The sequence below is a fragment of the Montipora capricornis genome, chromosome 6 (assembly GCF_036669925.1).
Source record: "Montipora capricornis isolate CH-2021 chromosome 6, ASM3666992v2, whole genome shotgun sequence".
Lineage (NCBI taxonomy): Eukaryota > Metazoa > Cnidaria > Anthozoa > Scleractinia > Acroporidae > Montipora > Montipora capricornis.
In genome coordinates, this window is record NC_090888.1 from 69,972,581 (window position 1) to 69,999,520 (window position 26,940).

Here is a 26,940-nt window from a genome sequence, read left to right on the forward strand (position 1 = left end):
CACAGAAAGAAATCAGCCGTAAATTCACCCCAAACACTTAGGTCGCCTCCAGTTTTAGCCCAGCACACCTTAGAATCCCCCTCTAAATAAAGCTTTTCTCTATTGGACAAAAACGGCGGCGGTGCGGGAATTTCGGCTCGCTAAGTAATCTAACGACTCCCTGCCATCAAGGACCTCTTTGCCATGAGGCTAAGTTCCGTGCACGGACGTTGGAAACGGGCCCCAGGTTCAAAATTGTTACGCACTGGGTAGGCGACGATGTTTTGGTCTCAGTGACAGGTACATTGTAAAACACTCTGAATGATTATGTTTTGTTTGCAAAACATCTTTAATAGATCGGCATTTCGCTGAACTTCGTCCGTATATGCGCGTGACAACTCAGCACTTTCCTGAGTTGGGTCTTACGTTTTACCTGTCACTGAGACCAAAACATAGTCGCCCACCCGGTGTGTAACAAATTTGAACCTTGGGGCAGGTCGGTAAGGTGTTTTTCAACGGCTTCGTAAACGGAACATCCGAATTAATCATATTGCGAAGGGCAAAATCACGCACTTTCGGCGATTTTTCAATTCCTTTCCGTGCAGTTTGTGTGATATGAGGATTGAAATATATAGCAGCACTATCATTCTTGGGCTGAGTGGAATTTCGGGTCGATTTCAGCTTTTTAGAAGAATTTAAATCAGCTTATCGGAGTTTCCAACCTTGAAGATTAGAGTGAGAAAACAGTGAACCTACAACCCACTGGCTTCGCGCTGAAATAAGAAAGTCTTTTCAGCAAACTTAATAAACATGTTATTTATTCGACTTAGTGGCTCACTATAATTACCAGTGTATTAAAAAATTGAAATGTTGTTGGCGCAAACTAAAACAACTGAAATAGCAATCGTCTTGGGCGATATGGAGGCAAAAGTTGGTGATGGAAAAGATCAAATGGAAGGAGGCCATGGGGCCTAGGTCTGCGGAATGAAAGAGGAGACATACTAGTCCAGTTCTGCGGGACGAATAGTTTGTGTAAAGCAAACACATTATTCGAGAAGCATCCTCGACACCTTTACACATGGTAAGGACCATTAGACGTAGACAGTTCTGTTAGGATCCGCAGTCAAGTTGATTGCATAATGGTACCAAAAAGATTCCGAAACGGTATACTCTCAGCAAGGGCATACCCAGAAGCTGACTGCAACTTAGACTATAACCCAGTGGTGATAAAATTCAGAATCAGGTCGGAGAAGCTAGAAAAAGCCAAGAGAGTCGTGTGTATGAATGTACAGCAATTGAAAGCAAATCCAGAGAAGCGAAATGAATTCAGCGCTAAGATACCTAAAAAGTTGAATGACATAAAAGTCCAGAATAATGTCGAATCTGGCCCAGAAAAAATCGATCAATTATTAAGAAGCCACTAAACGAAACTGCTACAGAAGTACTCGATAAAATAGAAAGACGAAAGAAAACACCATGGATGAGAGATGAAATTCTAGAAATGATGGATGAAAGGAGAAAATTTAAACAAAACACAGAAGAATATATCAGGAAATAGGAAAGAAATGCTATGAAGCAAAAGCGCAAGTTGAGCAAAAGCGTAAGTTGCGCGTACTTTAGGCTAGAACTGATGATGTCATATGATCGTTCGATTTTACATATTACAGTCATATTTATAGGAATTTTTTAATTCTGTATTTGAATTTTATTCAAATTTTATAAAAGGGATATGGAAAAACTGGCTGCTGCATAGGGGATGAAGGGCGAAAACCATTAAATTCTGCTATCTTTGTTTTCTTCAGAAAATAAGAACCTGTTAAGGCTAAATTTTAAAATGGAAGGTTCTCACTCGCGGGCCGGGTTTTACTGTAAACGGTCAAAAAGTAAATTGAAGTTTGTAACTCACGATGTTTGTAACATCGAAAAATGTCGTATAAATTTAAAAATGTCTTCTTTTTACATATTTCAAGGAGTTTGAATTACCGACTGAATAGAATGTTTAAATTATTGAAGTGAAGGTTTAAAGAGCTAAATTAAATAGATAAATGTTTGAATTGCTATACACTTGCAACATATTTTTTTAAACTCATTAAAGCTACTAGGTCTTTCCGGTTGCCTCTCTGTTGCATTTATATCTGCGCACCGCGCGCCATTTCACCATTTACCACTTTCTTATGGTTATTTTGCCGGAAAGTGAATTTTGGTCGTAATTTTTCGTCATAGAGATAAGTGAAACTGGGAGATCGATCTTGGCTGTGACCTTGGTCATAAGTTACATGGCTGATCTGCTTGGCGTTTGTCATGCATCAGAATGACAGGATATTCTGAAGTGTCTATTTCCTCTATGTCTATTGCTATCCCAGTTCCTTTTTATCTCCTTCGAATCCTTTAACGGACTTTATTCCTCATTGAGTCTCCTCAAGGCAAGAGCTTAACAGACTTTTGAAAGCTCAGAGTTTATCAGAGATCGTTTAAGTGAATCTTAATTCGTATATTTTCTCGTTTTGAAAGCTAAATCAGTATTTTCCAAATAGATCCACCAGATATATAAGTGTTTGCAAATGTTTGCTAACTCTTTCTTTCAGTTCCGCAGTTAGTCGACTGAGTTATGCAGCCATCGAAATGTTTCGATATCGTCACCTCGTTTACCTTCTACTCGCTTTGATGGCTGTAAGTAATTTCTTTGCTAGAGTAAAATGGTTTTGCTTGTTGTTATCTTATGGTATTATTGACTCTAGCACTAGGATTCACAGTTTCTTTGCGTAGCATGGATTTTTCAGCTAGTCAAAGCGTGGTAGGCATTTTCGGAACACCCGATTACGATCGCAAGATCGTGAAGGTGCATGAAAAGTAGCTTCATGCATCCATATAGTAATTTGAACGGTATTTAAACTTCTTATTTCTTAAAAAGTTTATTAGATTTCTGTAAAAGAGACAGGAAAGCTAAAGAGTAGTACATGATCATCGTTACGGGGGGTTTAAATTCTTCATGAAAGCCCAAAGTCAGTTATTTCATATAAAATATGTAAACTGTTCAGTTCGATCAGGCAAGGTCCTTTGCCCAAATAACTTTAGGGGGACCTCATTACAAGGAGCGATATCAAGCTTCTCTATGTTCAAATAAGTACTGAAACCGGTGGCTTGAATATTCTAGTTTTGAATGTTTTTGAATTCATATTATCACATTGTCGTTGCAGATTGATGCCCTTGACAATTCCACAGTCAATTTGCGCACCAAAAGGTCTTTGTCCACTAACGATCTCGTCCTGGAACTGGCAAGTCTCTATAAGCAAATTAAACTTTGGCATTTTCGTATTTAGTTTAACTTTGCCATACTGAATACATTTGTTGTCATTGTTCCCTCACAATGTACTCTACATGTTTTGGCCTGAGTGAGGGCGTGGGGGAAGGGGGTGAAGGAGCGCACCCCATGCACACCCCCTGGCTAAGAAAGTGAGGATAAAAAGACAAAAGGGGGGGAGGGGGAATTGATCATCGGACTTACTAAGAAAATGTAGGCCATCTTGTTTCAAAAAGCCTGAAAAACAAAGTGCAACGCACCCCAAAAAATACGACAGTAGGCCCTTAACTTTTTTCATTTCGTAGTCAATCCCGGTTGTAAGGCAACTAGCTAATCAGTTTTATTTAAATGAAAACCGGCGAGGTTTGACAAGGTCAACTCCAGCCTCTAGCTCTTTCATTCAAATGCCGGAAACTTGAGAACACGACTATAAAATTTCATTTCAACTGCGATGATCAATTCTCGATTAGAAAATCAGATTTATAATCCTTAATATTTCAGTAGCACGGAGACACCAAAAAAATTGAATAAACGCTTCCTTTTTAATGCCTTTCTGTCGTATTCGTGTAGTCATTTGACATCAAAGCCATATTATGTAATGCTTTCAATGCGCAGGCACCATTTCCTCGAAACCAAACAGCACAGTGAACCGAACTGGCGAGGCAAAACGGCGTTTACGTGCGATTAATTCGTAGGGACAATGCATCTATGCAAGCTGTTGAATCTTTGTATATTGGTTTTTCAACGTCTAGAACACGAAAGAAACGGCGATAAAAGGAGTGGTCCACGAGCCCCTTTTGTTTTCTAAAGGCGTTAGTTTATTACTTACTTTGACGAATATTAAGCACAACTCTTAAACGACGTGTAAAGGTTAAAGAAGTTCTATTGTATTTACAAAGACAAGAATGTTAGTTCACATGTTACGGAAAGACTCAATAAAGTAAAAATTGCATCAATACTTTGTAAATGAAGTCCGTGGCCGGATCGCAGCACGCGCATTTATGAGACTCGGACGGCAACCGGAAAAGAACATTTCGCGTGCCAGGGCAGTGGTGTCTCCTAGATTTTTAAATTAATCATCTCTAGTGGAGAAAAGATACTTAGAAATGTAAATGTGTTTGTGTGAAGACAAGTTAAAAGGGAAAAAAGCTCACTTCGAAGTGAGCTTTTTTCCCTTTTAACTTGTCTTCACACAACCACATTTACATTTCTAAGTATCTTTTCTCCATTAGAGATGATTCATTATTGCGTCGACGAAGGAGACGCTTTGCCAATTGAGTGGTTGGGTTTTCTGTGTGTTCGTGGTTGGCCTGTGCATGTTCCAATCGAGAAAAGAGCTAGGTTGTGTGTCGGTTCCCAATATGCGAAACACAATAGTAAATATCACAATAAAATCCATCATGCCGATCGATTATTCGGAAAAATTCTGGAAAAATCGGAGGCATTTCCGATCGACATGAAACTTGGTCAGTAACGAGCGATATGGCAATTAGTCAATCCCTTGCCAGTTTTTATCGGAATCGGTTCTCTGATTTGCCAAAGATCGCCTTCGAACGAGACCGAAATGGCGTCCATGCAGGAGAGAGAAAAACAGGGAATTTTAGTCGAAATTGCGGAAAAATTTACATAGAGAGCTTTTTTAGAGCTAAGCGGAAACATCTATATGGTTTTTATGGCAATTGTGGGCATGAAGGGTATTCGCGTGAAATAATGGTTAGCGACTGAGTTGTTGTGTTATCATATTAGTATTGATTTCTACGTGGCGTGATCAAACCTTTGGTCGGAAACGAGTTTTCCACCCTCAAAATTAACTCCAGAACCTCAGTGACTTTTTGCGTAGAATAAGCTTTTAGAATGATGTTCTTGTTTTCTAAGAGGATACAATGCTATTCGGAGAAATTTTTGTGAAAAGAATATGTTTGACAACTCAATGCCCAAACTTGCCCGTAATCTGTTGACCTTTCGTCACATCGCTAAAAAAACTCAAAAATTTGAAAGGATGATTGCTAACGAATGGAGAAAGAATCAGAGGTTTCATTTGAATGAAATTAAAACACCACAGGATTTCGTCCACAAGTAATTTTGAATGAAAAGTCAACTCCCCATAACTCAGTCTAGGAGTAAAAGGATAAAGATATTTTATGGGAACCGATCGTGATAGAGGAGCCTAAGGTCCCAAGGCGACGCACTATAATCTACGATTACTGCTAGTAATATTTGATGTATTTTATCCTCCTTATCCCACCATCTTCTACCTACTCTTTGACTGAACATGAGTCGTGATTTGAAGTTGCTTCAATGCCGCCAGAATGGTTTTTAGCTCGATGGCTTTAGAGTTGTGTCGAAAAGTTCAAATTAAAGTCTTCAGGAGACAAAGACGCAAGAAAAGAATTGGACAAAGATGATGTGCATTTTATGGTATTTTCTTGGATCTATAGCAGTTTGATAAACCAATCGACTCAGCGCGTTGATGCTCGTGCGAAATTATATTTTAAGCCTTAGTTACAGACTGCTGCGGCGTTTTTTAATAACTTAAGGAAGAAGAGAGCGTAATGTTGTTGGTCATTACTTTGTCCTGTTCTTTACTTTGTTACATGCTCAGGATGATTATTGCTGAGAAGAATGACTTGGCCAAAGCAGGCAACAGTGTTAGCATTCTCCAGAGAGGTTTGCTTTGCCTTCTACACACACCTTTGAGATTTTCTTTTTTTCCGTTGAGTTTTTTTTTTTTTTGGTAAATTCAACATAACATGTACTTTGCTCCAAGAAACTACTTCGTTTTATGATTTTTTGTTAGTCACGTTTTACTGTTCAGAAAGTGAATAGGTTGTTGTTTGTCATGATTTCGAATGATTGTCCTGATTTTAGATTTATTCAGAGGATCAAATGGCGTTATAAATTAAAGGTGGCTTCTTGTTCTTTTTTGTAAAAAGCAAACTCGAATGATACAACCGATCCTAAAATAATACTGACTGGATCGAGCAACCTATTGTTTTCACCCCGCAAAAACGCGAAGCGCCCTCCGCCATCTTGCTGGGGCCACTTTCGGGCTAAATGGACGCTAAACTTCATATCGAGAGCGGCGTTTTGGATAAAAAAAAGAACTAAATTACGCGGAAATACTTTGAAAGTGGTTTTTACAACATTTGCGGCCACATTGCTTTCCTCTCCTTTTGAACTCTTACTTTGAGTCTCAATGTGTTGCCCACAAGATGATCGCCGAGATTTTGTTGTGCTTCACTTCAAACAATAGAATGTAACTCCCATCTTTTTTAAGACCAATGAGAGGGTGCTCAATAGGGTTCTTCAATCCCACCATCCCGACCAGAATTTTCCCTTCATCCCGAAATCCCCAACGTTTTTATCGGCCAATCCCGATACCGGTCTTGACGTCACAACATGATGTCCAAACCTCGTCGTCAATTACAACTACAGTTGATTTGGGATACGCTTTGTTAGTCTTTTCTACCAACCTTCATTATCCAATTGACCTTAATTGTAGCATTCGCAATCACAGTTTTGAAACCAATTTGAAAATGATGCGGTTCACTCCTTTAAAAACCACAGGAGAGCAAACGAATCTTGCCTTCGTTACACAATACCACAGTGACTAACTTCGAACAAATCCTCATGAAAGAGTGGCATTTAATAGAGCGACAACCATTGCTCAAAGACTGATCTACAAAACCCGCCCGTCGTGTTACAAAACTAGGGCGGTCAATCAAAGATATACTCGTGAGAGCGAAATTACAAAACTGAAAGGCTAAAACACGTGCTAGGGAGTCGTATAGGCCAACCTCGTTTCCAGGGTCTCTTTGTCGATGAGGAAGGGGTTGTCGTTTAAGCCTGTTACTCCCGTACACTTAAATTTCCAGTCGTTTCTGTCGTTGCTAGGGCGAAAGTTGAGTTTATTTTTAGCAGTCAGAAATCCCGGATCTCAGGGCTTCAAAGAGGGTCCGAATGGGGTGGTGGCATTTACGGTTATTGGCTAAAATTTTGGCTCTTTTACGGCTATCGGTTAATTTTTTTCAGTTACGGTTAACAAAAAAATTATAAATCAATTTCTTTTGTTTCAAAGAGTTAAATATTAATAAACCTGTATTTTTTGTATCTTTAAGCAAAATAAAGGTCTTGGGATCATCTCTGGATGAAATAAGTTATTTGATAGATCATACTTTTAAGTATTTCACTTCTAATACTATTTTACCCGTAGAAATGTCAACGGTTACTTTTACAAATCTAGGGAACAGTTTCTTTTACGGTTAACTTTTTTTCACCCCATTTACGACTAACGGTTAAAATTTTTCAATTTTTACGGCTATCGACTAAATTTTTGGACGTTTTACGCCTATCGGTTAACCCCATTAAGACCCTCTTCAAAGTGACGATTTCCCGGATCCCGCTTCGTAATAACGCTAAATCCCGCGTCCTGTCCATAAATGCAATCCCAAATCCCGATCCTATATTTCTTTAAAATCCCGAATCGCGGGCTCTAAAAAGGCCAAGTCCCGGATCCCGAAAACCCCATCGGGTACCCTCCGGTGAATGATGCAAGTTATAAGCGTGAATGTTTTGATTCATCCAGTAGAAGAATATTCAACTCGAATAGATTTAAATCGTTATCTGGAACTAAAAGTGAAAATGTTTCATAAGCAACACAACGTTGCGACCATATCTCACAGTCTTCCTCAGGCAACTGACAACTTGTCACGTGACAGAAGTGCCACTTCACAACCGGTAGCCCTTGTCACGTGGCACTTCTGTCACGTGACAAGTTGTCAGTTGCCTGAAGAAGACCGTGAGATATGGTCGCAACGTTGTGTTGCTTATGAAACATTTTCACTTTTAGTTCCAGATAACGATTTAAATCTACTCGAGTTAATGATGCAAGTTAATTAAGTATAATCAATGGTCGGCAGTGGGAGAAGTGAGAGATGTCTGTGAGAGATGTCTGCTTTTAATGCGAATCAAATCTGCGTTTCTTATAGGTCGATTTCTTTTTGTTGAAAATTAAGCTAGAAAATAGACAATAAGATTTCCAAGACTCTATTTTGGTTTTGTTTCGTTGCTCGCGTTCATTTAACACCAACGATTTCAAACAGCTCATCACGGTTTCGTCAGTTTCATTCGGTAGTGTATGTGAGGAGGAATGGGCTCGAAATCTAAGAAACATGGACGCCATTGTATAAGTAATAGCTACAAAAAAGAGACAAACTCAGTGACAAACATATAGTTACCCGGTGGCTTCTAGATCTGGTTCCGCTAACACCGAAAATGTTTTTACAGTAAAGAGCTATTGTGACGTATATCATTACGTTAAATCTTGAATCTTCAGATTACAGTAATCGAATAATTAACGTTAGTTTCGAAAGAAACGAGTTTTATTGTGGCAAAAGTCTCTTTCAAATATATTTCAGAGAGTAAACTTTTTTTAAAACTTTGTTAGCGTTTTTGTGTATTTGTCATGGTTTTTTACAACTCGATTGATACCTTTGAAGATGACATTACCACAAATTTTATTTTCGTTGTCCAGACTGAAACCAAGTTTTGGCTCTTATTCCAAGATTAACTAAACCTGTTATCTTTAAAGTGTTGTTTTGTCAGCTGAAAAAACTGAAAAAACACCATGACTTTTAGTGATGGATCGAGGAAGAATGATGTTTTATACTCCTTTTTTATCCTCGCCATCCTGCTTCGTTCTGGTTTTCCAGGTAATAGTAGTGTGTCTGAAATGTGAGGGAGCGTGATTGTTCCATCAATCGAACTGTAGAATGGTAGATCTTTTGATCTTTTCCCTTACATTTTAGGAAAGAACAAAACAAAACAAAACAAGACGAAAACAAAAACAAAGAGGAACGTGGAAAGTTTCCTGGTAATTTTCAAGTTGAAGCACAGCATTTAGACCACATCAAATACATGCTCATGACCACCAGCTTAAAAACCCTCTGATCATGAAATTGTTATTTCTATCAAACCTGGTCATCAAGGGTGATTTTCATTGAATCGGAGTCCGCCTTTTACTTTTCTTTAATATTCCAGAGAAAGTTCCAACCAAATTGTGAAGTACAATCTGCGAGCAGAGAGAATAGAGTATCACATATGGGTGAATTATTGCTCACCGAGAAGTAACCAGTACCAGTGGGGTGGATACGGTGGAATGGACCTGGCAGTAGATGAGCAGGGTTTGTGGGTGTTATGTGGAACTACCAACTACGATAAAAGACTCACCACCGGTAAAATCGATGCGGAGACAAACAACATTGCCCATAATTTTTACCTAAGCACAGGTGAACACGTCTTTTTAATGAGGCAACAATTAATCCAATGTTGTAGCCTGCGTAGCACTAGGCGGTTTGGTCAATTGCGGACCCTTTTTCCAGCGGGATTGACTTCCTAGCGATCGGTTTAATGTAATGGAAGCGGAAAAACTGGAACAATTAATTATTAAGTAAAAACGAGAAAGCGAAGGGGAAAGTGGAGAGGAGAGGGAGTAAGAAACCGCCTGAAATCAATCCCACAACATGGAAACCCCATTCGCCAGTAGACGGGAAGAATAGGTTAGAGAGAAAATAAGCCGCGGCTTACCCCGGCCGCGGCTTTCATAAGACGTGAACATTCCGTTAATTTAAATGGTAGAAAATCGAATTTCACGGCTTACTCCATCCGCAGCTAGCTCGAGCCGCGGCTTATCCTGACCTAGGGGTTTGGGGATGTGCTTATATAAATAAATAAATAAATAAATAAATATACATTTATATAGCGCCATCTTCCATTAATTGTCCATGGCGCTTTACAATACTCTAAAATCCTAAAAATTAAAATCCTAAGAATTAAATGCGCAATGTAATACAATAAGGTTTCAAAGAAAAAGTAAAAAACTACAGGTAAAAACTACAAATCAAATGCACGCTTAAAAAGGTAAGTCTTAAGATTAGCCTTAAAAACTGCCTCTGATGATGAAAACCTGATCTGGAGTGGTAGTTTATTCCAGAGCCTTGGTGCCGCCACGGAAAAAGCCGTTTCACCATACGTTTTAAGATTTGCTCTAGGCTCATTAAGAAACCTGTTGTTCAAAGATCTAAGTGTGTGACAAGAGTCATTATACCTCAATAGGTCCTTAAGGAGGAGAATCGCCGTGGTGTCATACATACATACATACATACATACATACATACATACATACATACATACATACATACATACATACATACATACATACATACATACAAGGATCTCCGGATCTCAAGGCAAGCACCCTAACCACTGGGCCACACTGCCTCCTCAGCATACAGGCGAACGCGCGCCTGCAGTCCTCTGGCACCAGGAAGGAGAAACCCCTCAATCTCAGGACAGCTGCGGATGAGGGAGGCCAAGACCTCCACACAAAGAACATAAAGCAAGGGAGACAAAGGGCCCCCCTGACGCACCCCGCGCTCAAGAGAAATACCTTCTGTGAGCCAACCGTTCAGAACGATTTGAATGTATGCGCCGTTACAAAAGGTGGAAATCCATCGACAAAAGTCAGGGCCGAAACCATAAAAGTGAAGGAGCTTTAGAAGAAAAGGACGATTGACTCGATCGAACGCTTTCTCCTAGTCAAGACTTATCAAAATGGCAGACGCATCGGTCCGTTGAATGTAGTCAAGGACGTCGCGCAAGAGAGGAACATTTGGAAAAAATGCTTGGGCCCGGAACAGCAGGTGAAACTGCCCTTCATTGAGGGACACAATTCGCCGTCAGCAAAACATCTATTAGCAACACAGAGCAAAAGGGGACCCAAAGCCTCCCAAAAATGTAAATAAAATTCCACCGACAGCCCATCAGATCCGGGTGACTTCCTGGTATTAAGACTTTTAACGGTGTTCAATATCTCCTCGCTAGACAGGAAACCGTTGCACGCGATGCTTTGAGAAGGAGAAAGGAATTTTTCCACTGAATCTGAACAACGTTGTTGTAAAGGAAAATCAATAGGTTCATTAGAAAAGAGACTTGAATAAAACTGCACGTGTGCACGCTTGATCTCTTTACGTGTAAAAACCTCGACGTCGTTAGAATCGCTCACTGATACCACCTGGGTATCAACTGATTAACCAACCGCGCCCCAGCAGACCTGGTGGTGGAATTGCTCTCCTTTACAGAGGCGACATTTCCATAAAAAAGATCAGATGCACTACGATGACATCCTTCGAGTATGCTGAGTTTATTGTTAAATCTGGGTCACTTAGCACTAGACTTGTGATTGTTTACCATCCTCCATACTCTAGAGAGCACCCGCACACAGATAGGTCATTCTTAACCGAGTTCACGACATACCTGGAAAGTATCATACTATCAGTCGAGTCTTTGCTCATCGTCGGTGACTTTAACTTACACGTAGACGACCTAGACGACGCTCTCTCTGCTGTTTTTTTGGACACCCTTGAGTCTATGAACCTTGTGCAACACGTGACTGGTCCAACACATGAACACAATCATACCCTTGATTTAGTTATCACGCGTCAGTCTGATAAAGTCCTTTTATGTCAACCGAAGGTTGGCTTTCTTTTTTCAGATCACGCGCCTATCTTCTGTACTTTAAATTCCATTAAACCTCAATTCAGTTCTAAGTCATATACTTACAGGAAATACAAAGCAGTGGATGTTGTGGCACTTAAGGAGGATCTCTCAGTCTCCACCCTCTGCAATGACGACTTCGCACATTTGGACGACTTGGTTAATTGCTACAATTCTACATTATCGTCGCTGATAGATCGTTACGCCCCTTTGAATAAAAGAACTGTTGTAAACAGGCCACGTGTTCCCTGGATTGACTGTGATATCAAGGCAGCAATCAGAGAGAGGCGAAAAGCTGAACGTAAATGGCGGGCTAGCAAGTCACTCGCGGATTTTGCGGCGTTTAAATAAAAAAGAATTACGTCACTAAACTTATGAATAGTGCACGCTCCAAGTATTATAGCAACTTTATCCGCGACAACAGCACTGACCAACGGAAATTATTTAGAGCAGCTAAGTCCTTACTTTCTGAGTCTAAGACTCTATCATTAGCGGATGGGACTGACACTTCGGCACTTGCTAATGATATTGGAGAGTTCTTCCTTCGGAAGGTTAAAGACATCCACTTGAAGTTGGAAACCAGCAGTTCATCGTTTTCCATGGTTGATTCTACTGTATCACGTAGTGCTGATGTTTCATTAACGGAGTATAATACTCTCTCTGTGGATGATGTCAGGAAATTAATATCCCGCTCGGCCAAGAAGTCCTCCTGCTTGGACCCCATGCCAACTGTAATGGTCGTGCAGTGCTTAGATGAGCTGCTACCTGTTATTACGACAATTATCAACATGTCATTAAAGCGCGGTCACTTTGCCGACAAATGGAAGGAAGCAATAGTCACCCCCCTACTAAAGAAACCCAGGACCGAAATGTTGTTTAAGAATCTCCGCCCTGTCAGCAATTTGGCCTTTATCTCCAAGCTGACAGAGACTGCTGTTGCGGACCAACTGCAGTCTCACATGTCTCGCCATGGCTTGTACCCAGTTCTCCAATCTGCATATAGATGCCATCACAGTTCTGAGACAGCCTTACTGAAGGTCCGTAATGACATCCTTCTTAACATGAATAAGCAACATGTTACTCTTCTCGTGCTGTTAGATCTCAGTGCTGCGTTCGACACAGTGAATCATGAAATTCTACTTGAGAGCATGACGTCGAAGCTTGGTATCGGAGGTACAGTACTATCATGGTTTTGCTCCTACTTATCTGGTCGATCGCAGCGGGTAGCTGTTGATTATAAACTATCGAAGTCATTCCATCTTGACTGTGGCGTTCCGCAAGGGTCCTGTCTTGGCCCGCTGTTATTTAACATCTATTGTAGCAATTTAATTGATATCGTTGAGGTTCACCTACCTGAATTTCATTCTTACGCAGACGATTCTCAGCTATACCTTTCATTCAGCCCGAGCAACTCTTTGTGTCAAGATACTGCTGTGAGTGCCATGGAGGCCTGCATTGCTGACATCAAGAAATGGACTCAGCACAATAGTCTTATGTTGAACGACGATAAAACTGACTTTATTATGATCGAAACTCGTCAGCAATTAGCTAAAGTGAATGTAACTAGCATACGAGTGGGAAATCATCTGATAACCAAGTCCAGATCTGTTAGGAATCTGGGTACTTGGTTCAATGATACATTTGATATGTCCCAACATGTGACCAATCTTTGCAGTGCATCATTCTTTCAGTTACACAATATAAGACGCATAAGAAAATATTTAACGCAAGAAGCGGCCGCAACACTGGTGCACTCTTTTGTCACATGCAGAATCGATTACTGCAATAGCTTATTGTATGGTCTACCTGACTACCAGTTATCCAAGCTTCAAAGGTCCAAAACTCGGCCGCCAGATTAGTTTATGAGGAAAGTAAATTCTGTCACATCACCCCATTATTGATGAAACTTCATTGGCTTCCCATAATCTACAGAATCAGGTTCAAAATAGCACTTTTAACGTACAAGGCAATCAGTGGCTTAGCGCCGTCCTACATAAGTGATCTTACTTCCATTAAGACCGGTGCAAATTACTCTTTGCGATCTGACAACGAATTACTTTTAAATTTTCCTTTACGTAAGTCTTATTCTACACTTGGTGACCGTTCTTTTAGTATGGCTGCCCCTCACGTTTGGAATTCACTTCCTTCGTTCATTAGGAAAGCCACCACAATTAACAATTTTAAGAGTCAACTTAAAACTAATTATTTTAAATTAGCATATTTTTAGTTTACAGGAATTAACAATTTTATTGGCACTTTGAATTCATGTAATTAATCTTAAGTTAACTTACAAATCTATTTATGAACATATTCTTAGTTTATATGAACTGATAAATTTTATTGGTATTTTAATCCATGTTAAGCGCATGCGAACATTCTGTCATGAAGCATGCGCTATATAAGTTTCTAAGTTATTATTATTATTAAGTTATTAATCTAGAATGGAAGTGAGAATATTAAGCTCAAAGCGCTCACGCTCAAGTTTAAAGAAATAACGAGTAGGCCTTTCTCCCTCTTCAAGCCACTGAACTCTGGAGCGAGCCTTAGAGCCATCCAACTCTTTCAAGCCTTCAGTTCACTTTCGAGCTCGGAAATTTCAGAGCTTGCCGACAAATCACGAGAAGTTGTCAATGATGCGATTAACCAAAAGAACGCGCTCGTGCGAGAGCTCCCTGCGCTTATTCTTAGAACGAAAATCTAATTTGTGAACGAATAGAATGCTTAAAGAAATCCCACCACGACTTGAATGAAGGAAAGTGTTGCAGACTACCAGAAAGATCATCAATGCAGGTTGTAAGATATTCACAAAACGCACTATCATTCAAAAGCAAGTTATTGAATTTCCAACAACCAGGACCACGAAAATTATTCCCAGAGGACTGGATAGAAAGATAAACAAAATCATGATCGGCAAAAGGGCAAGGTTTAATGCCCCGTCCACACGTATCCGGAGATTTTTGCATCTGCAATTTTTTTTATGCGGATACAAAAATATCTGCGTCCACACAAAGCGTATACGAATCGTATTCGACCGTCCACACGTATCTGATTCGTATCCGGACATCTCAAAGGATTAGTCAACAGAGCATGCGCACTACAAAGAAAGCTGAGCCTGCGATAATTTTGGCGCCAAGTTTGCGGCTTTCTTGTTTGTTGATAAAGACTGGTTCTGATACTGTGACGTCAGCGTATACAAAAATATACGGATACGAGCGTCCACACGTATCCGGATACACAGCGTATTCAGAAATTTCCACTCTGGAGAGCGTATACAGAAATCTCCGGATACACCGAGCGGACACGTGTGGACGCTAGGTGTTACCCGTATAAAAAAAATTGCGGATACAAAAATCTCCGGATACGTGTGGACGGGGCATAATTTCGCAGGAAGCAACCGAAGACATAAATCTCTGACAAACAAAAAATTTATCAAGCCGGGAACCGATAGAAAAATCAGAATTAAACTAAGTACACTGACGCAGCTATGGATAAAACGTACGCCAGGCATTTGACGAAGAAAAAGTCGAAGGAAAAATAGAAAGATATTAAGCCGGAACAAAGTTCCAACCAAATTTGTCAAGATGGTGATCATATCAATTGTAATCACCAGCGATCATAACGGCGTCAGAAGGCAAAAAATATCCGCCAACGTTTTGGAACCCGTTGTATCTCTAACTATAACATTTTATAGAATACACGCCTTTTGGAGAGGAAGTAAGAAAGATGCCCTAAAACGTACACTGCACTTGTAGCTTATGTTTTGAAACTCGCTAAAGCTAGTCTTTCCGGTGCCTCTCCGTTGCAGTTAATTGTTATATCCAGGCATGGATATTCTGCAGTTTTTACTTCCTGTGCATCTGTTTCTGTCCTCATTCCTTTGTAACCTCATTCGAGTCCTTCGAACTGAAAGCGTTTCTTTTTCCTTACTGAACCCCTTAAAGGGAAGAACATAACAAACTAGTGATAAAAATAGGGTTTATAAAAGACCAGAAAGTAAATTTTAAGGTGGAAAAAAAGAGAAACGTCAAACGGGGAGATCGATCTTAGCTTGGACTTTGGTTATGAGTTACACGATCTGCTTGGCGTTGGTCATGCATCAGCATGACGGTATATCCTAGCTGCAATATAATATTTACTTCCTCTGTGTTTGTTGCTATCGCCATTCCTTCTTATCTTCTTTGAGTCGTTGGAAGGACTTCATTCCTAACTGAAACTCCTCAAGGTTGGATCATAGAGCTCAACAAACTTTTCAAAGTTCATAGTTTATGAAAGATCGGTAAGTCAATCTTTACTCCAGGTTTTTTTAACGGTAAATCTTTTTTTTTCTAAATGATCTAGATACTAGTGCTAGCTAAGTTTCTTCTTGCAGAATTGCGGCAATCCAGTTATTCAGCCATCGAAATGTTTCGGTATCGTCACTTCGTTTTTCTCCTACTCGCTTTAGTGGCTGTAAGTATTTTTTTTTGCTAGAGTGAAATGTTTTTCCAACTGTTGTATCGGTATTCTTGTCCCCAGCACTATAATTTCAAAGTTCCCCTGAGTAGCAAGGATTTCGCATTGAGTCGAAGATAGGTAGTTATTTTCGGAGCACTCGATTACGATCATGCATCCCATGATGGTAATGTGCATGAACAACAACAACAACAACAACACTTTATTCACTCTTGTACAAGCTTAAATATATATAAATATGAAAAAAGAAGAACTAGAATAGTGCACAAATATTGAGTCTGGAGGCTAATTAACTGGGTAGTTTTCGAGTTAGCCCCCGGTGAACGGTATTTAGCCTTCTTATTCTTTCTGGATTTCTGTAAAAGAGGAAAACAAGAGAGTGTATGATTATCGTTACCGCGGATTTAAATCCTTCATGGAAGCCCAACTTTAATAATTTAATGTAATAAGTATGGACTGTTTAACACTGCGAGGTTGACCTTTTCCCGAAATAGGACGACCTCATTGTATAAGGCGATAGCAAATAATTAGTGGCTTTCATTATTAATTTTTACATTGTTTTAAATTCATATTATTACATTGTCTTTGCAGATTGATGCATTTGACAATTCAACATTCAATTTGCGCACCAAACGATCCTTGTCCACAAATGATCTCGTTCTGGAACTGGCAAGTCTCAGTAATCTAATTAAACTTTGGAAATTTCGCTTTTTTTTTAGTTTGCCAGAAAATACTGTTATTGTTCTCGGCCTTCTCACTTCTCAAGTCCCAATGCATTTTTTATATTTTGACCTGAGTGAAGGGGTGTCGGGGAAGGAGTGCAAGAGCGCACCCCACGCTCCCCCCCCCCCCCCCCCCGGCTAATAAAGTGAGGATTCATCATCGGACTTACCTAGCTGATTTAAGCCATTTGTTTCAAAAACCCTGAAGAAAAATTCACTATTTAACCTTTTTTCATTTCGTAAATCAAGTTGTTGCTAAAGTTTACATGTTGCTGAAAGACTCATGAAGGAAATATTGTAAATGAAGTCCGCAGGCCGGACTCCTACTTATCCCACCACCTTCTACCCTTTGACTTAACACGTGATTTGAATTAACTTGAATGCCGACAGAATAGCTTTTACTGAGCCAGGTGGTTTTAGTGTTGTTATCGTAAAGATCAAAAGTCTTCAGCGGACAATTTTGCAAGAATCGGGCAAAAAGAACATGCACCTTACGGTAATGGAGCTATGGCTGCGATAAACCAATCACTTCAGCGCCTCTATGCTCCTGCGAAATTATTTCTTCTTGTAAGCCTTATAATTAGTTACAGACTGCCACGGCGTTTTTGTTTAAATCATTTTACAGTGAGGAATAACTAGTGCAGAGAGCGTAATATTGTTGGTCATTACTTGTCCTGTATTTTACCTTGTTAGATGCATAGGATGATTATTGAAGAGAAGAGTGACTTGACCGCCAAAGCAGACAACAGTGTTAGCATTGTCCAGAGAGGTTTGTTTTGGCTTCTACAGGCACTTGTAAGGATATTTTTTGTTCTGTCTAGTTTTTGGTGAATTCACCAAGAACATCTATCTTTTTTCAAATATTTTTTTAGTTACTTTTTACTGTTCTGAAAGTAAATAAGTTATTTGTTGTTTGTTCATGATTGACCTGCTTTTAGATTTATTCAGAGGGTCAAATGGCGTTGTAAAGATGGCTTCTTGTTCTTGTCTTTGAGAAGCAAACTAGAATGATACACTGAAAGACTGGATCGCATTCTATTTAAATTGAAGAGCTCGGCGCCATCTTGGCTGGACTTGCTGGGGTAGATTCGTACAGACGATGGAATTTTGGATTTTCATTAAAACACGGAACTTTATGCGGGAAAAATTGCATTTGAAAATGATTTGAAATTATGCGGAAAAACTTTGAAAGTGGTTTTTACAACATTGCGGCCACATCGCTTTCCTCTTACTCGGAACGTCAAGGTGTTGCCCACAAGATAGTGCAATGATAGCCGAGGGGATTCCCTCTGGGAACACATCAGAGAAAAATAGAAATAAACGAATGAAAGAAAACACTAACCCCTTCCCTCGATCCGGGGAATGATTTCCGTACAGGTCTCTACTTCATTATACATGCAAAAAAAAATAATTATACATTCGCGCTATTGTTTTGTAGAACACTACGTATACCCAAGGGTATCGAATATGTACATAGCTAATTTGTACTTACAGGATGAAGAAAAATGGATCTCATTCCTCTCTCCCACTCGCTTTCTCCCATCCTCTCTCTCTTCTTTGCTCGCATCGCTCACACCGTTGCTCCTTTTTGTCCCAGCTTTCCTCTTTCTATTCCTTCGCCCTTTCCTTCTATTCCAGATCCCGCTCGTTTGCCTTGAACCTCCGGATTACTTGTCCCTGTTCTTGATTACTGAGCTAACGAGTCAATTTGCAAATTCACACCTTGAAAATGTATTTATTTGGAATTCTGGCTGACTATTTACATAACAATGATAAGTAATTATATACATGTGCCGTGCCGACCACCTACAACACGTAGGTTAAGACCTGGCCAAACGCTGGCAAAATTTTAACGCAAAATCTTTCAACATTGTTTCATGATGTTGTTGAACGGGCTGGCCAAGCGCACGCAATATTTTCAACGCAACATGTTAATGTTTATGTGCCCCAGGCCCCTGGCGAGCAAACGTGTACAACATCATGGAACAAGCAAAATGTTGCACGAAATTTTTGACCGTTTTCAAATTTGATTCAAAATCATCCAACATGTTGCAACATCTCGCAACATATCACAACAGGGTAGCCAAACGTATGCAACATGTTGTGCTCAACACTAGGGCCGTTTATACGACAGAAAATAAGCCGCGACTTATATTACTTTGGCCGCGGCTTACATAAGACGCGAACACCCCGTATAAAGGGTACAAAATCTACGTTCACGGCTTTTTCAAGCCGCGGCTTATCCTGGCCTGGGAGTTTATACGCGTACAAATAGTTCCTTTCGCGTATTATGTACGCCGCGGCCAGAGTAAGCCGCGGCTTATTTTCTCTCGTTTAAACGGCTCTAATGTTGGAAGATGTTGCGTTGCAATGTTGAGAACGTTTCCGTAATCGCCAGGCCTTTACCATGGTTTACAGTTCAGAGATCCATGTTTTAGTAGCACTCTTGAAACAACCCCATCCCTTTACTAATGCTAACCGGTACCCTACAACTACATCTAAAGACACTGTTTAGGCTTAAGGTTATAATTAGTCCATGTGATAATTAACAATTATTCGATGAGCGCGCGTTGAATATGAGATGGTAAATAGCCAACGAGGCGCGTAGCGCCTCGTTGGCTATAACCAGTCTCGTATCCAACAAGCGCGAATGGAATAATTGTTTTATTAAATTCCTTTAAACTCCAAAAGTTTAGAAAGTACGAAATGCGAGCGAAAAAAGCGAGCAAATCCGAGCGAAATCGAAAAAACTTGATGAGAACTGATGCGATGTCGTGTAACACCTTGTGGTCAGACAGACGCAGGCTCGTCACAAAAATATTTCTTACCTTTTCGCGTACTTCTAAACGTCGGAATTTAACCGAGCTGTCCAGAAAAAAACTTTTTTTTGCTTTCTTCAGAGAGAAATTTCGCTTTCCGGCGAAAAAACTTTTAGCTTGGCAACACTTAGATCAATAATTTACCATATAAGGTCAAACTAAGGTATATGAGCTGATAACCGAGATTGAGTGAACCAATCAGAGCACGAGAATTGCATTATCCGAGGTTGAGAATTTAATAATTTAGTTTATCCAGTATTGCCGTGACGTGTGACCTGCTATTTCTTCATGCCCCGTGGGGCACACTTATAAGTTCACTGTATGAAAGAGTGTACCTTCACTAGGTACTGCTCGCATTACTTACTAAGTACCGCGCAAGAAGCAACTATCTCGCCTTGTTGTTTCCATTGCCAGCTGCTTGGGTATCAAATAAATACAGGTTGCTTGCTCATACAGGTCCAGTTAATTAAAGGTTCAAACAACCAGGTACCACGCGTGTAAACTGTCTTTCCTTCTTGAATTTGCAACAAACGTACTACACACTTCACAGAAAAGCGCTCGAGATAGAAAGGTAGTATGAAATTTTTCCGATTGAATTAGAAATTAATTTAATTTTACAGAATATTTTCCCCCAAAGATCTTCAAAACATTCGTTATTTCCCTGACAATTTGTTCTTTTTCTTCAAATTTTTCTCGTGTGATAATTGCCCAGTTATGAAAGTAGACCCTCTACATTCCCGGGTAATAAAAACAACAAAGGCACGCAATCTTAAGTGGGTGGGTCAGATTCTTAAAGTATAGTTGTGCGCAGAATTTTCTGAATGTGTCCAGGGCCCAGGTAGAGGAATAGCCGTTACAAACGAAGCAACCGCTTTAGCATAAGGCAATTCATGTTGAAGCGGGGAGAAAACAAATCGTTTTAACAGTACTGAATTACTTGAATAGGGGGTTGCATTGTTTGGTGTCGTTGAAAATGTAAGGCCAATAGAGGGCTTGATTATGGCGGATATATACGGAGGTGTACAAGTCGAAACAGAAACTAAAGGAAATGCAAGGTCAATTCTTACAGCAATTTTGCCACCGTTTTTTTGAAAATGTAGCATACCGAAAGGGATAAGGTTTTAGGAAGTTGCTTATATAGGTTGACCTGTACTCAATAGAAATGTCATCATTCCTGAGTGAGGAAGATGTATCGCCAAAGGCTGCTGAACTTCTGATTACAGATTTTTTTTTTTGTCGGGCTATTATTAAATTTAAAGTTTTTCTTTCTTTTGCTTCCCCGCAGACAATTGCACCAACATCAAGTCGATTGGTAAACCTGTGACTCACAATGCACTTTACCATGTTCAAGGAGCCTGGATGAAAGACCCGCTCGGAATCATGGGATCCGAGACTATATTTGTAATGCCACATTATTATAGAAACGTGCTTGAAGAGTATGAAAACATGAAAATGTTTAAAGAAGGATTTGCGCGTAAGAAGTACACACTGCCTTATTACTGGGACGGAACAGGTGCTGTGGTATATGGACGATATCTCTACTACAACAGGTAAGTGCTTTATTTTTCTCGTATGTTTAGAAAAAAAAACCCAATTTTATCTTTCATTCCAAGATTAACTGAACCTGTCATCTTTTAAAATCGGTTCCTTTTGTCTGCTAGCATTCGTCTTAAACCCAAGAAATAATAATTGAGAAAGAATGAAGACAAATTATTTATCCACAGAGAAGAGCAACCAACAAGATTCTTAAATGACCCAAGATTCTGGAAAAGTAAATTTCTTGAATTTTCCCAGGACATTTTGAAAAATAAATTTTAAAAAACAACAACTAAGAAAACATGGAAAATTACTGTTCTTTTTCTAATTGGAAAGCTGCATTTAGGCCAAATCTGAACCCATTGTTATTTATATGAAACTTGGTCAATGCTGGGTCGTTCCATACAAACAACGGTGCTTCCAATTGAATCAGAATCTGCCTTACACTTCCTTTAATATTCTAGACAAAGTAACAGCCGAATTGTGAAGTACAATCTGCGATCACAGCAAATAGAGGCTCAAATGTACGTGAGCAATTGCGCACCGAGAAGTTACCAGTACCAGTGGGGTGGATACAGTGGAATGGACCTGGCAGTGGATGAGCATGGTTTGTGGGTGTTATGTGGAAATACCAACTCTCCTCACAGGCTGAGGGCTGGTAAAATCGAAGTGGTGTTCAACAACATTCCCCGTTATTTTGACCTAGGCACAGGTAAATACGTGTTTTAAATAAAACAGCTATTAATCCATCCTCGTGATTGTGCGTAAAGGTACATGTAGAGCACGCGAAAAAATGTTGGTGCTAGACACACGCCATATATTAGAATAGAACAAGTTACTAGACTCTTCTTTTACCCAAAAAATTTAAACGTGTCCTAGTTTCAAAGTTTATAGAATCGAAAGTTTCAATTAAGCACACAAGCTTTCGGTTCCATCTCAGAATCTTCATGGAATTTGATTCTGTCATGTGATTTATGCAGAGAATCGATCCAAGGACTAAACATGCTTCTGAAAAAGTTCAAACATGCACGTACAAAAGCATAAGCAATCCTACGGTTCGTTCCTCAAGAGAAACCATGGTGCGACTCTACAAAGGCTATTTCCTCACGTACAGTATTTACGTTCCTTACAATTATAAGTCAACAGGCTTCAAGCGCAGAAAATGAAAACCAATTGTTAGAGACTGAAAACAGTGTGGGCATTATCCAGATTCCTTGAATGCAAATGCATACTAATACGAGCTCATGAATCTCATTGGATGTTTTGGTCTGTGGTATCGCTGAGAATTTGTACGAGTTGTGCTGTGTTTCGACGAGCCCTCTAAGGCGAGTCAAAATACAAAGAACTAGTAGAAATACTTATTGCTACTTCACTCCAAAGCACCTAATACGCTATTTATTACCCAACTTTTTAGCATTTAATTTTTAGCAAATGAATTGTAAGCAACCGAGAACGTGGGAGAGATTGGTGCTTGACAAGCGCGGGGGCAAACGTCAGCACCCGGTTCTCTTCTGTACAACAACCAAGTGTACAATAACTGTAAAATATCGTGGTCAATTTGTACTCGTTTCGTGCGTTTTCTGTACAGTAACTTATACAGTTGGACAATGATTGATATTAGCTTACAAGAGTTAATCAATTACAGGCCAGTTTTCATAAGTGAGTTATATTTACCCTGAAAGCCGTAACAGTAACTTATGCAGTAGTGTATTAATAATCACCACGTTTTGTTAGAACAAAAGAACGTTTAACAACACATTTGTTGCTTGTGTTAACTTTATGTTTATTGTGCAAACCAGTACTAACATATAACCTATATGGCTGGGAACAGCCACATTTAGCTTAGAATGGCACCATAAGTCATTTTTGGGGTCTTATGCATTATGCATAAAGACCCCTAAGTCAGAGGCAAATCTTGTCAGTATGTCACTTTGAGGACGAGAACACACGTGACAGTGTGGCTTGTAGACTGGGTACTAGTAATTGCGAGGTCATTGTTTTTCAAGTGTCGGCCATTGCTTCTAGTGTTGGTTGTTTGTAAATAAATCTGCGGTCGTTTTCCCTTTTTTGGGAAAAATTTGAAGATTTTTCCGTCGCAAATTAGTTGTAAGGTAAGTTATTTGTGTTTCAAAATTGATCTGTCGTGCTGTTTCAGATTGGTTTTCTTTCTTTCATTTAGAAAATTAACTATCCTTTGCCTGCCTTGTTTGTTCTTTTTTATTTCATCCAGGTGACGTCGCTGAGTGGAATCGATACGGGAGTTGTTTACTCTCGCAAGCCAACATATTTAGACTCGGCTTGTGTTTAGTGCGGATTGCACTGAAGCTAAGACGCTTTCGCAAGCCCACATTCATTGGCTCGAAATCCGTTGCGCACCACATACCTCACAAGTATCTCACAAGCTATCACAAACCAGTATTTATCGGCTTGAAATGTCGGTGTGGGTTACATCCCAAACTGAAAGAGTTATTGTACTCTAAAAAATAGTGGCATTGAATAAGAGTTTTGCACTCTCAAAGAATAGTATTTCGTACTCTTACTGTTGTCTGCTACTAGCCGCCAGCATGGGAACAACAATCGAACAATACCGGTCAAGGATCGGCTGTCACAACAATTTTGTGAAAGTCAAGGATGCATTTTCAATTTTGGAATACGTTGCTTATGGTGTTTTACTTAAATATGTTTTACTTGCCAACAGTAAAACAAGTTGTTGGACATTGCAAGTCGTGTAATGAGGTGATGTTTTGGTTTGCACAAATGATGTGCTACAATGTTTATATCCCATTGCTTATAAGGCAAGCAAATGATGTGGAGGAAAATCCAGGTCCTACAATATTTGATATCATTGATCCAACAACCACTGTGTCCGCTGACTCTAGTCAAGGAAGTGAAACAATCTTTGGTGTGAATGCTGGTAAAGTAATGTGTAGCAATGTCACTTCCTGGTATTATACCATCAAATACAAGAGTAATTCTACTTTGAACAATATTTTGGTTATTGGAAATAATCTATACAGTCTATAAGATGTTCTGTGCGAACAAATGACTATTTGCTGTTAACTGATGTTCCAGACATGGTTTCAATATTTGATAGAGTGTTTTTATTGCAATATAGTGTATTAATGCCATTGGTTAACAAACAACAATTGTAATTCCGTTGAGAGTTTGAAAATACTCCTAGAAGTGAATTTCTAAGAGACATATATGGACCAATGTTTGATGTCATGAACAAACTTCCAGTAAATGATTCACTATACACCCTTTTAATAAGTCTAATATATGCTGTTTTCCGCTAATGACGTTGAACTCTTGCTTTCAAATTTTATTTAGGAATGTACAAAGGCTTAAAACGTTTCTGATTTCTTTTCTTTTGTGAAGACTTCGTACATTTCTGAATAAATTTTAAAAGCATGAGTTTGACGTCATTAGCGGAAAACGACATCTATTAGACTTATTAAAAGGGTGTATATTGTAATGAATACACTTTATCAAATATTGAAACCATGTCTGGAACATCAGTTATCAGCAAATAATCATTTGTTTGCACAGAACATGTTATAGAACTGTATATATTATTTCCAATAACCAAAATATTGTTCAAAGTAGAATTAGCCCACAAACTAATATCTTGTATTTGGTGGTATATCATAGCAGTATGTGACATTGCTACACCTTACTTCTAGCATTCACACCAAAGGTTGCTTCATTTCCTTGACTAGAGTCAGTAGACACAGTGGTTGTTGGATCAATGATGTCAAACATTGTAGGACCTGGACTTTCCTCCACATCATCACCTGTATTTTTAGGTATTGCTAATGCTGTGTGTACCATCAATGTTTATTACTGCTACTCCAGTAGATGCTGCTAGTAACACTGTTGGAATCTCAGGATTCATTGGAGCATGTCTATAGGTTTTTACTACAGTTTGGTAAAGTGTTTTCATCAAATGGCTTTTCCCAGCACCACCACCTCCAGTTATAAACAAATAAACTGGTTCAACATTTTGTGACTTCAGACTGTTGAGGTTTTCATTTTATTTCTAGTCCATGAAAACACCCTGTTGTAAGCTTTAGGTTGCGTTTTTTATTATGTAATAATCTACATGTAACTGATCGACGTAATTGGTCATCAGATCTTTCTCTTGGCTGTTTATACATTGTTACTGGTGATGGACTGATTTCCAGTAGTGTGGGGATTTGCACCAAGCTCTGAGAGTACTTGTTCTTTGAATGCCTCATCTAGTGATGATTCATCTTAGAATTCTAGTTGAATTTCAGCATTCTTTTGATCATTTATAAGATCATATGAATGTATGACAGTGCCATGCTTGTTTCCTAGCCAATCTAGTGCTTCTGTTACTGGTAAATAGCTGATAGAGATGATGTAGTGTGCAGCAAGAGTTGTCTAAACAGTGCAAATGGCATTAAGAGGAATTTTAGTGGCAAGTCATCGATGCAAAATTCTGAACAGGTCTGGAATTTGAAGCGTACTTAAGGAACTCATTTCACTGCTGCGTTGTTATAGCAAATTTTGAACCAATCACGCATGGTAAAAGTGAGACCGTAGTACCAAATTCTGTAAGGGTTAAATGGAGTTAAGCTAAGCATAAGACCCCAAGTACGCATTGCGGACCTATTTTTATATATTGTCAGTAAACTTTGCTGCGAACGTCTTGGTACGAGGGCGGTGTGACAGCACTGTGGAGTCGTCAGGAAAGCATGTGTTGAGTTAGGGTTAATTGTAAATGCATGGTTTTTACAATTTTTTTCAAAACACGGGAGGAGTGGATTAAGAGATTGTATGACGATAATTTATCCGCCCATTTTATAGACAAAAAATATGTTAGTAATCATCATGGTCATGGTTTATTTCCCCTTTTTACTGAACAAGTTTCAGTGTCTGATGAAGACACTGGTACGAGAGTGGAAAATTTTGGTCATCAATCGTAACTTAGTTATTTCCATACTCTCTCTGCTGTATTTTTTAGAACCTATCACTTCGATGGGGAATGCTTTTGTTGCTTGTGGAGTGATCTACACCATTGACGATTACGATGACAGATTCACTACCATCAACTTTGCTTACGACACGAAGACGGGAAGGCAGTGGAACCCCAACATTAAGTTCATCAATCAGTATGGCTCCAACTCGATGGTGGATTACAATCCATGGGAGAAAGTTCTGTACGCTTGGGATAACAGATATCAAGTCACTTATCCCATTACTTTTGAGGAACATTAAAAAATATGAAATGTTAAATGATAAAAATTGTTAGCAGTGACATATGTTTCACCATATGTTATTTTAGCTAGAAATGGTAAGGGAGCTTTTCTTGGTGTTGGGATCAATAATGCATGTGTTTAAAAGATATTGAAAAGAAAATACAAGTTGACCTTCTGTAGTGTTATACAACAAAACGTCAATAGGCATTGCACATCTGGCGAGAGAAGATAGTTGTAGTACTTGGGACTTTGCTGTTATGGGCGCGATCAATGCGTATCTTCTCCTGTGTCGTGAAATTCAGAGTGAGACAAGTGTTTTACACCGGGGTAACCGGCCTTTTCAAAGGGAATGTTGA

General features: G+C 39.3%; 1 protein-coding gene and 1 long non-coding RNA gene across 2 annotated transcripts in view; one reads left to right on the top strand and one right to left on the bottom strand.

Annotated features, from left to right (window-relative positions):
• The first annotated feature begins 16,003 nt into the window (after positions 1-16,003).
• LOC138053355 (olfactomedin-like protein 2B) overlaps positions 16,004-26,940 on the top strand; it is an 11,367-nt gene continuing 430 nt past the window's right edge. The window contains exons 1-7 of the mRNA XM_068900004.1: positions 16,004-16,109; positions 16,203-16,282; positions 16,877-16,954; positions 17,701-17,776; positions 21,112-21,376; positions 21,827-22,074; positions 26,350-26,940. The exon at positions 26,350-26,940 is cut by the window's right edge and continues 430 nt beyond it. Of these exons, the coding sequence (XP_068756105.1) occupies positions 16,235-16,282; positions 16,877-16,954; positions 17,701-17,776; positions 21,112-21,376; positions 21,827-22,074; positions 26,350-26,603 (969 nt within the window). The 5' untranslated portion in view covers positions 16,004-16,109; positions 16,203-16,234 and the 3' untranslated portion in view covers positions 26,604-26,940. The remainder of the gene's footprint in view (positions 16,110-16,202; positions 16,283-16,876; positions 16,955-17,700; positions 17,777-21,111; positions 21,377-21,826; positions 22,075-26,349) is intronic.
• Positions 16,473-20,025, bottom strand: LOC138053367 (uncharacterized). The gene is made up of 3 exons (XR_011133218.1): positions 19,836-20,025; positions 18,500-18,702; positions 16,473-16,641 (listed from the first exon to the last, which is right to left on the bottom strand). It is a non-coding gene; the product is annotated as an uncharacterized lncRNA (long non-coding RNA).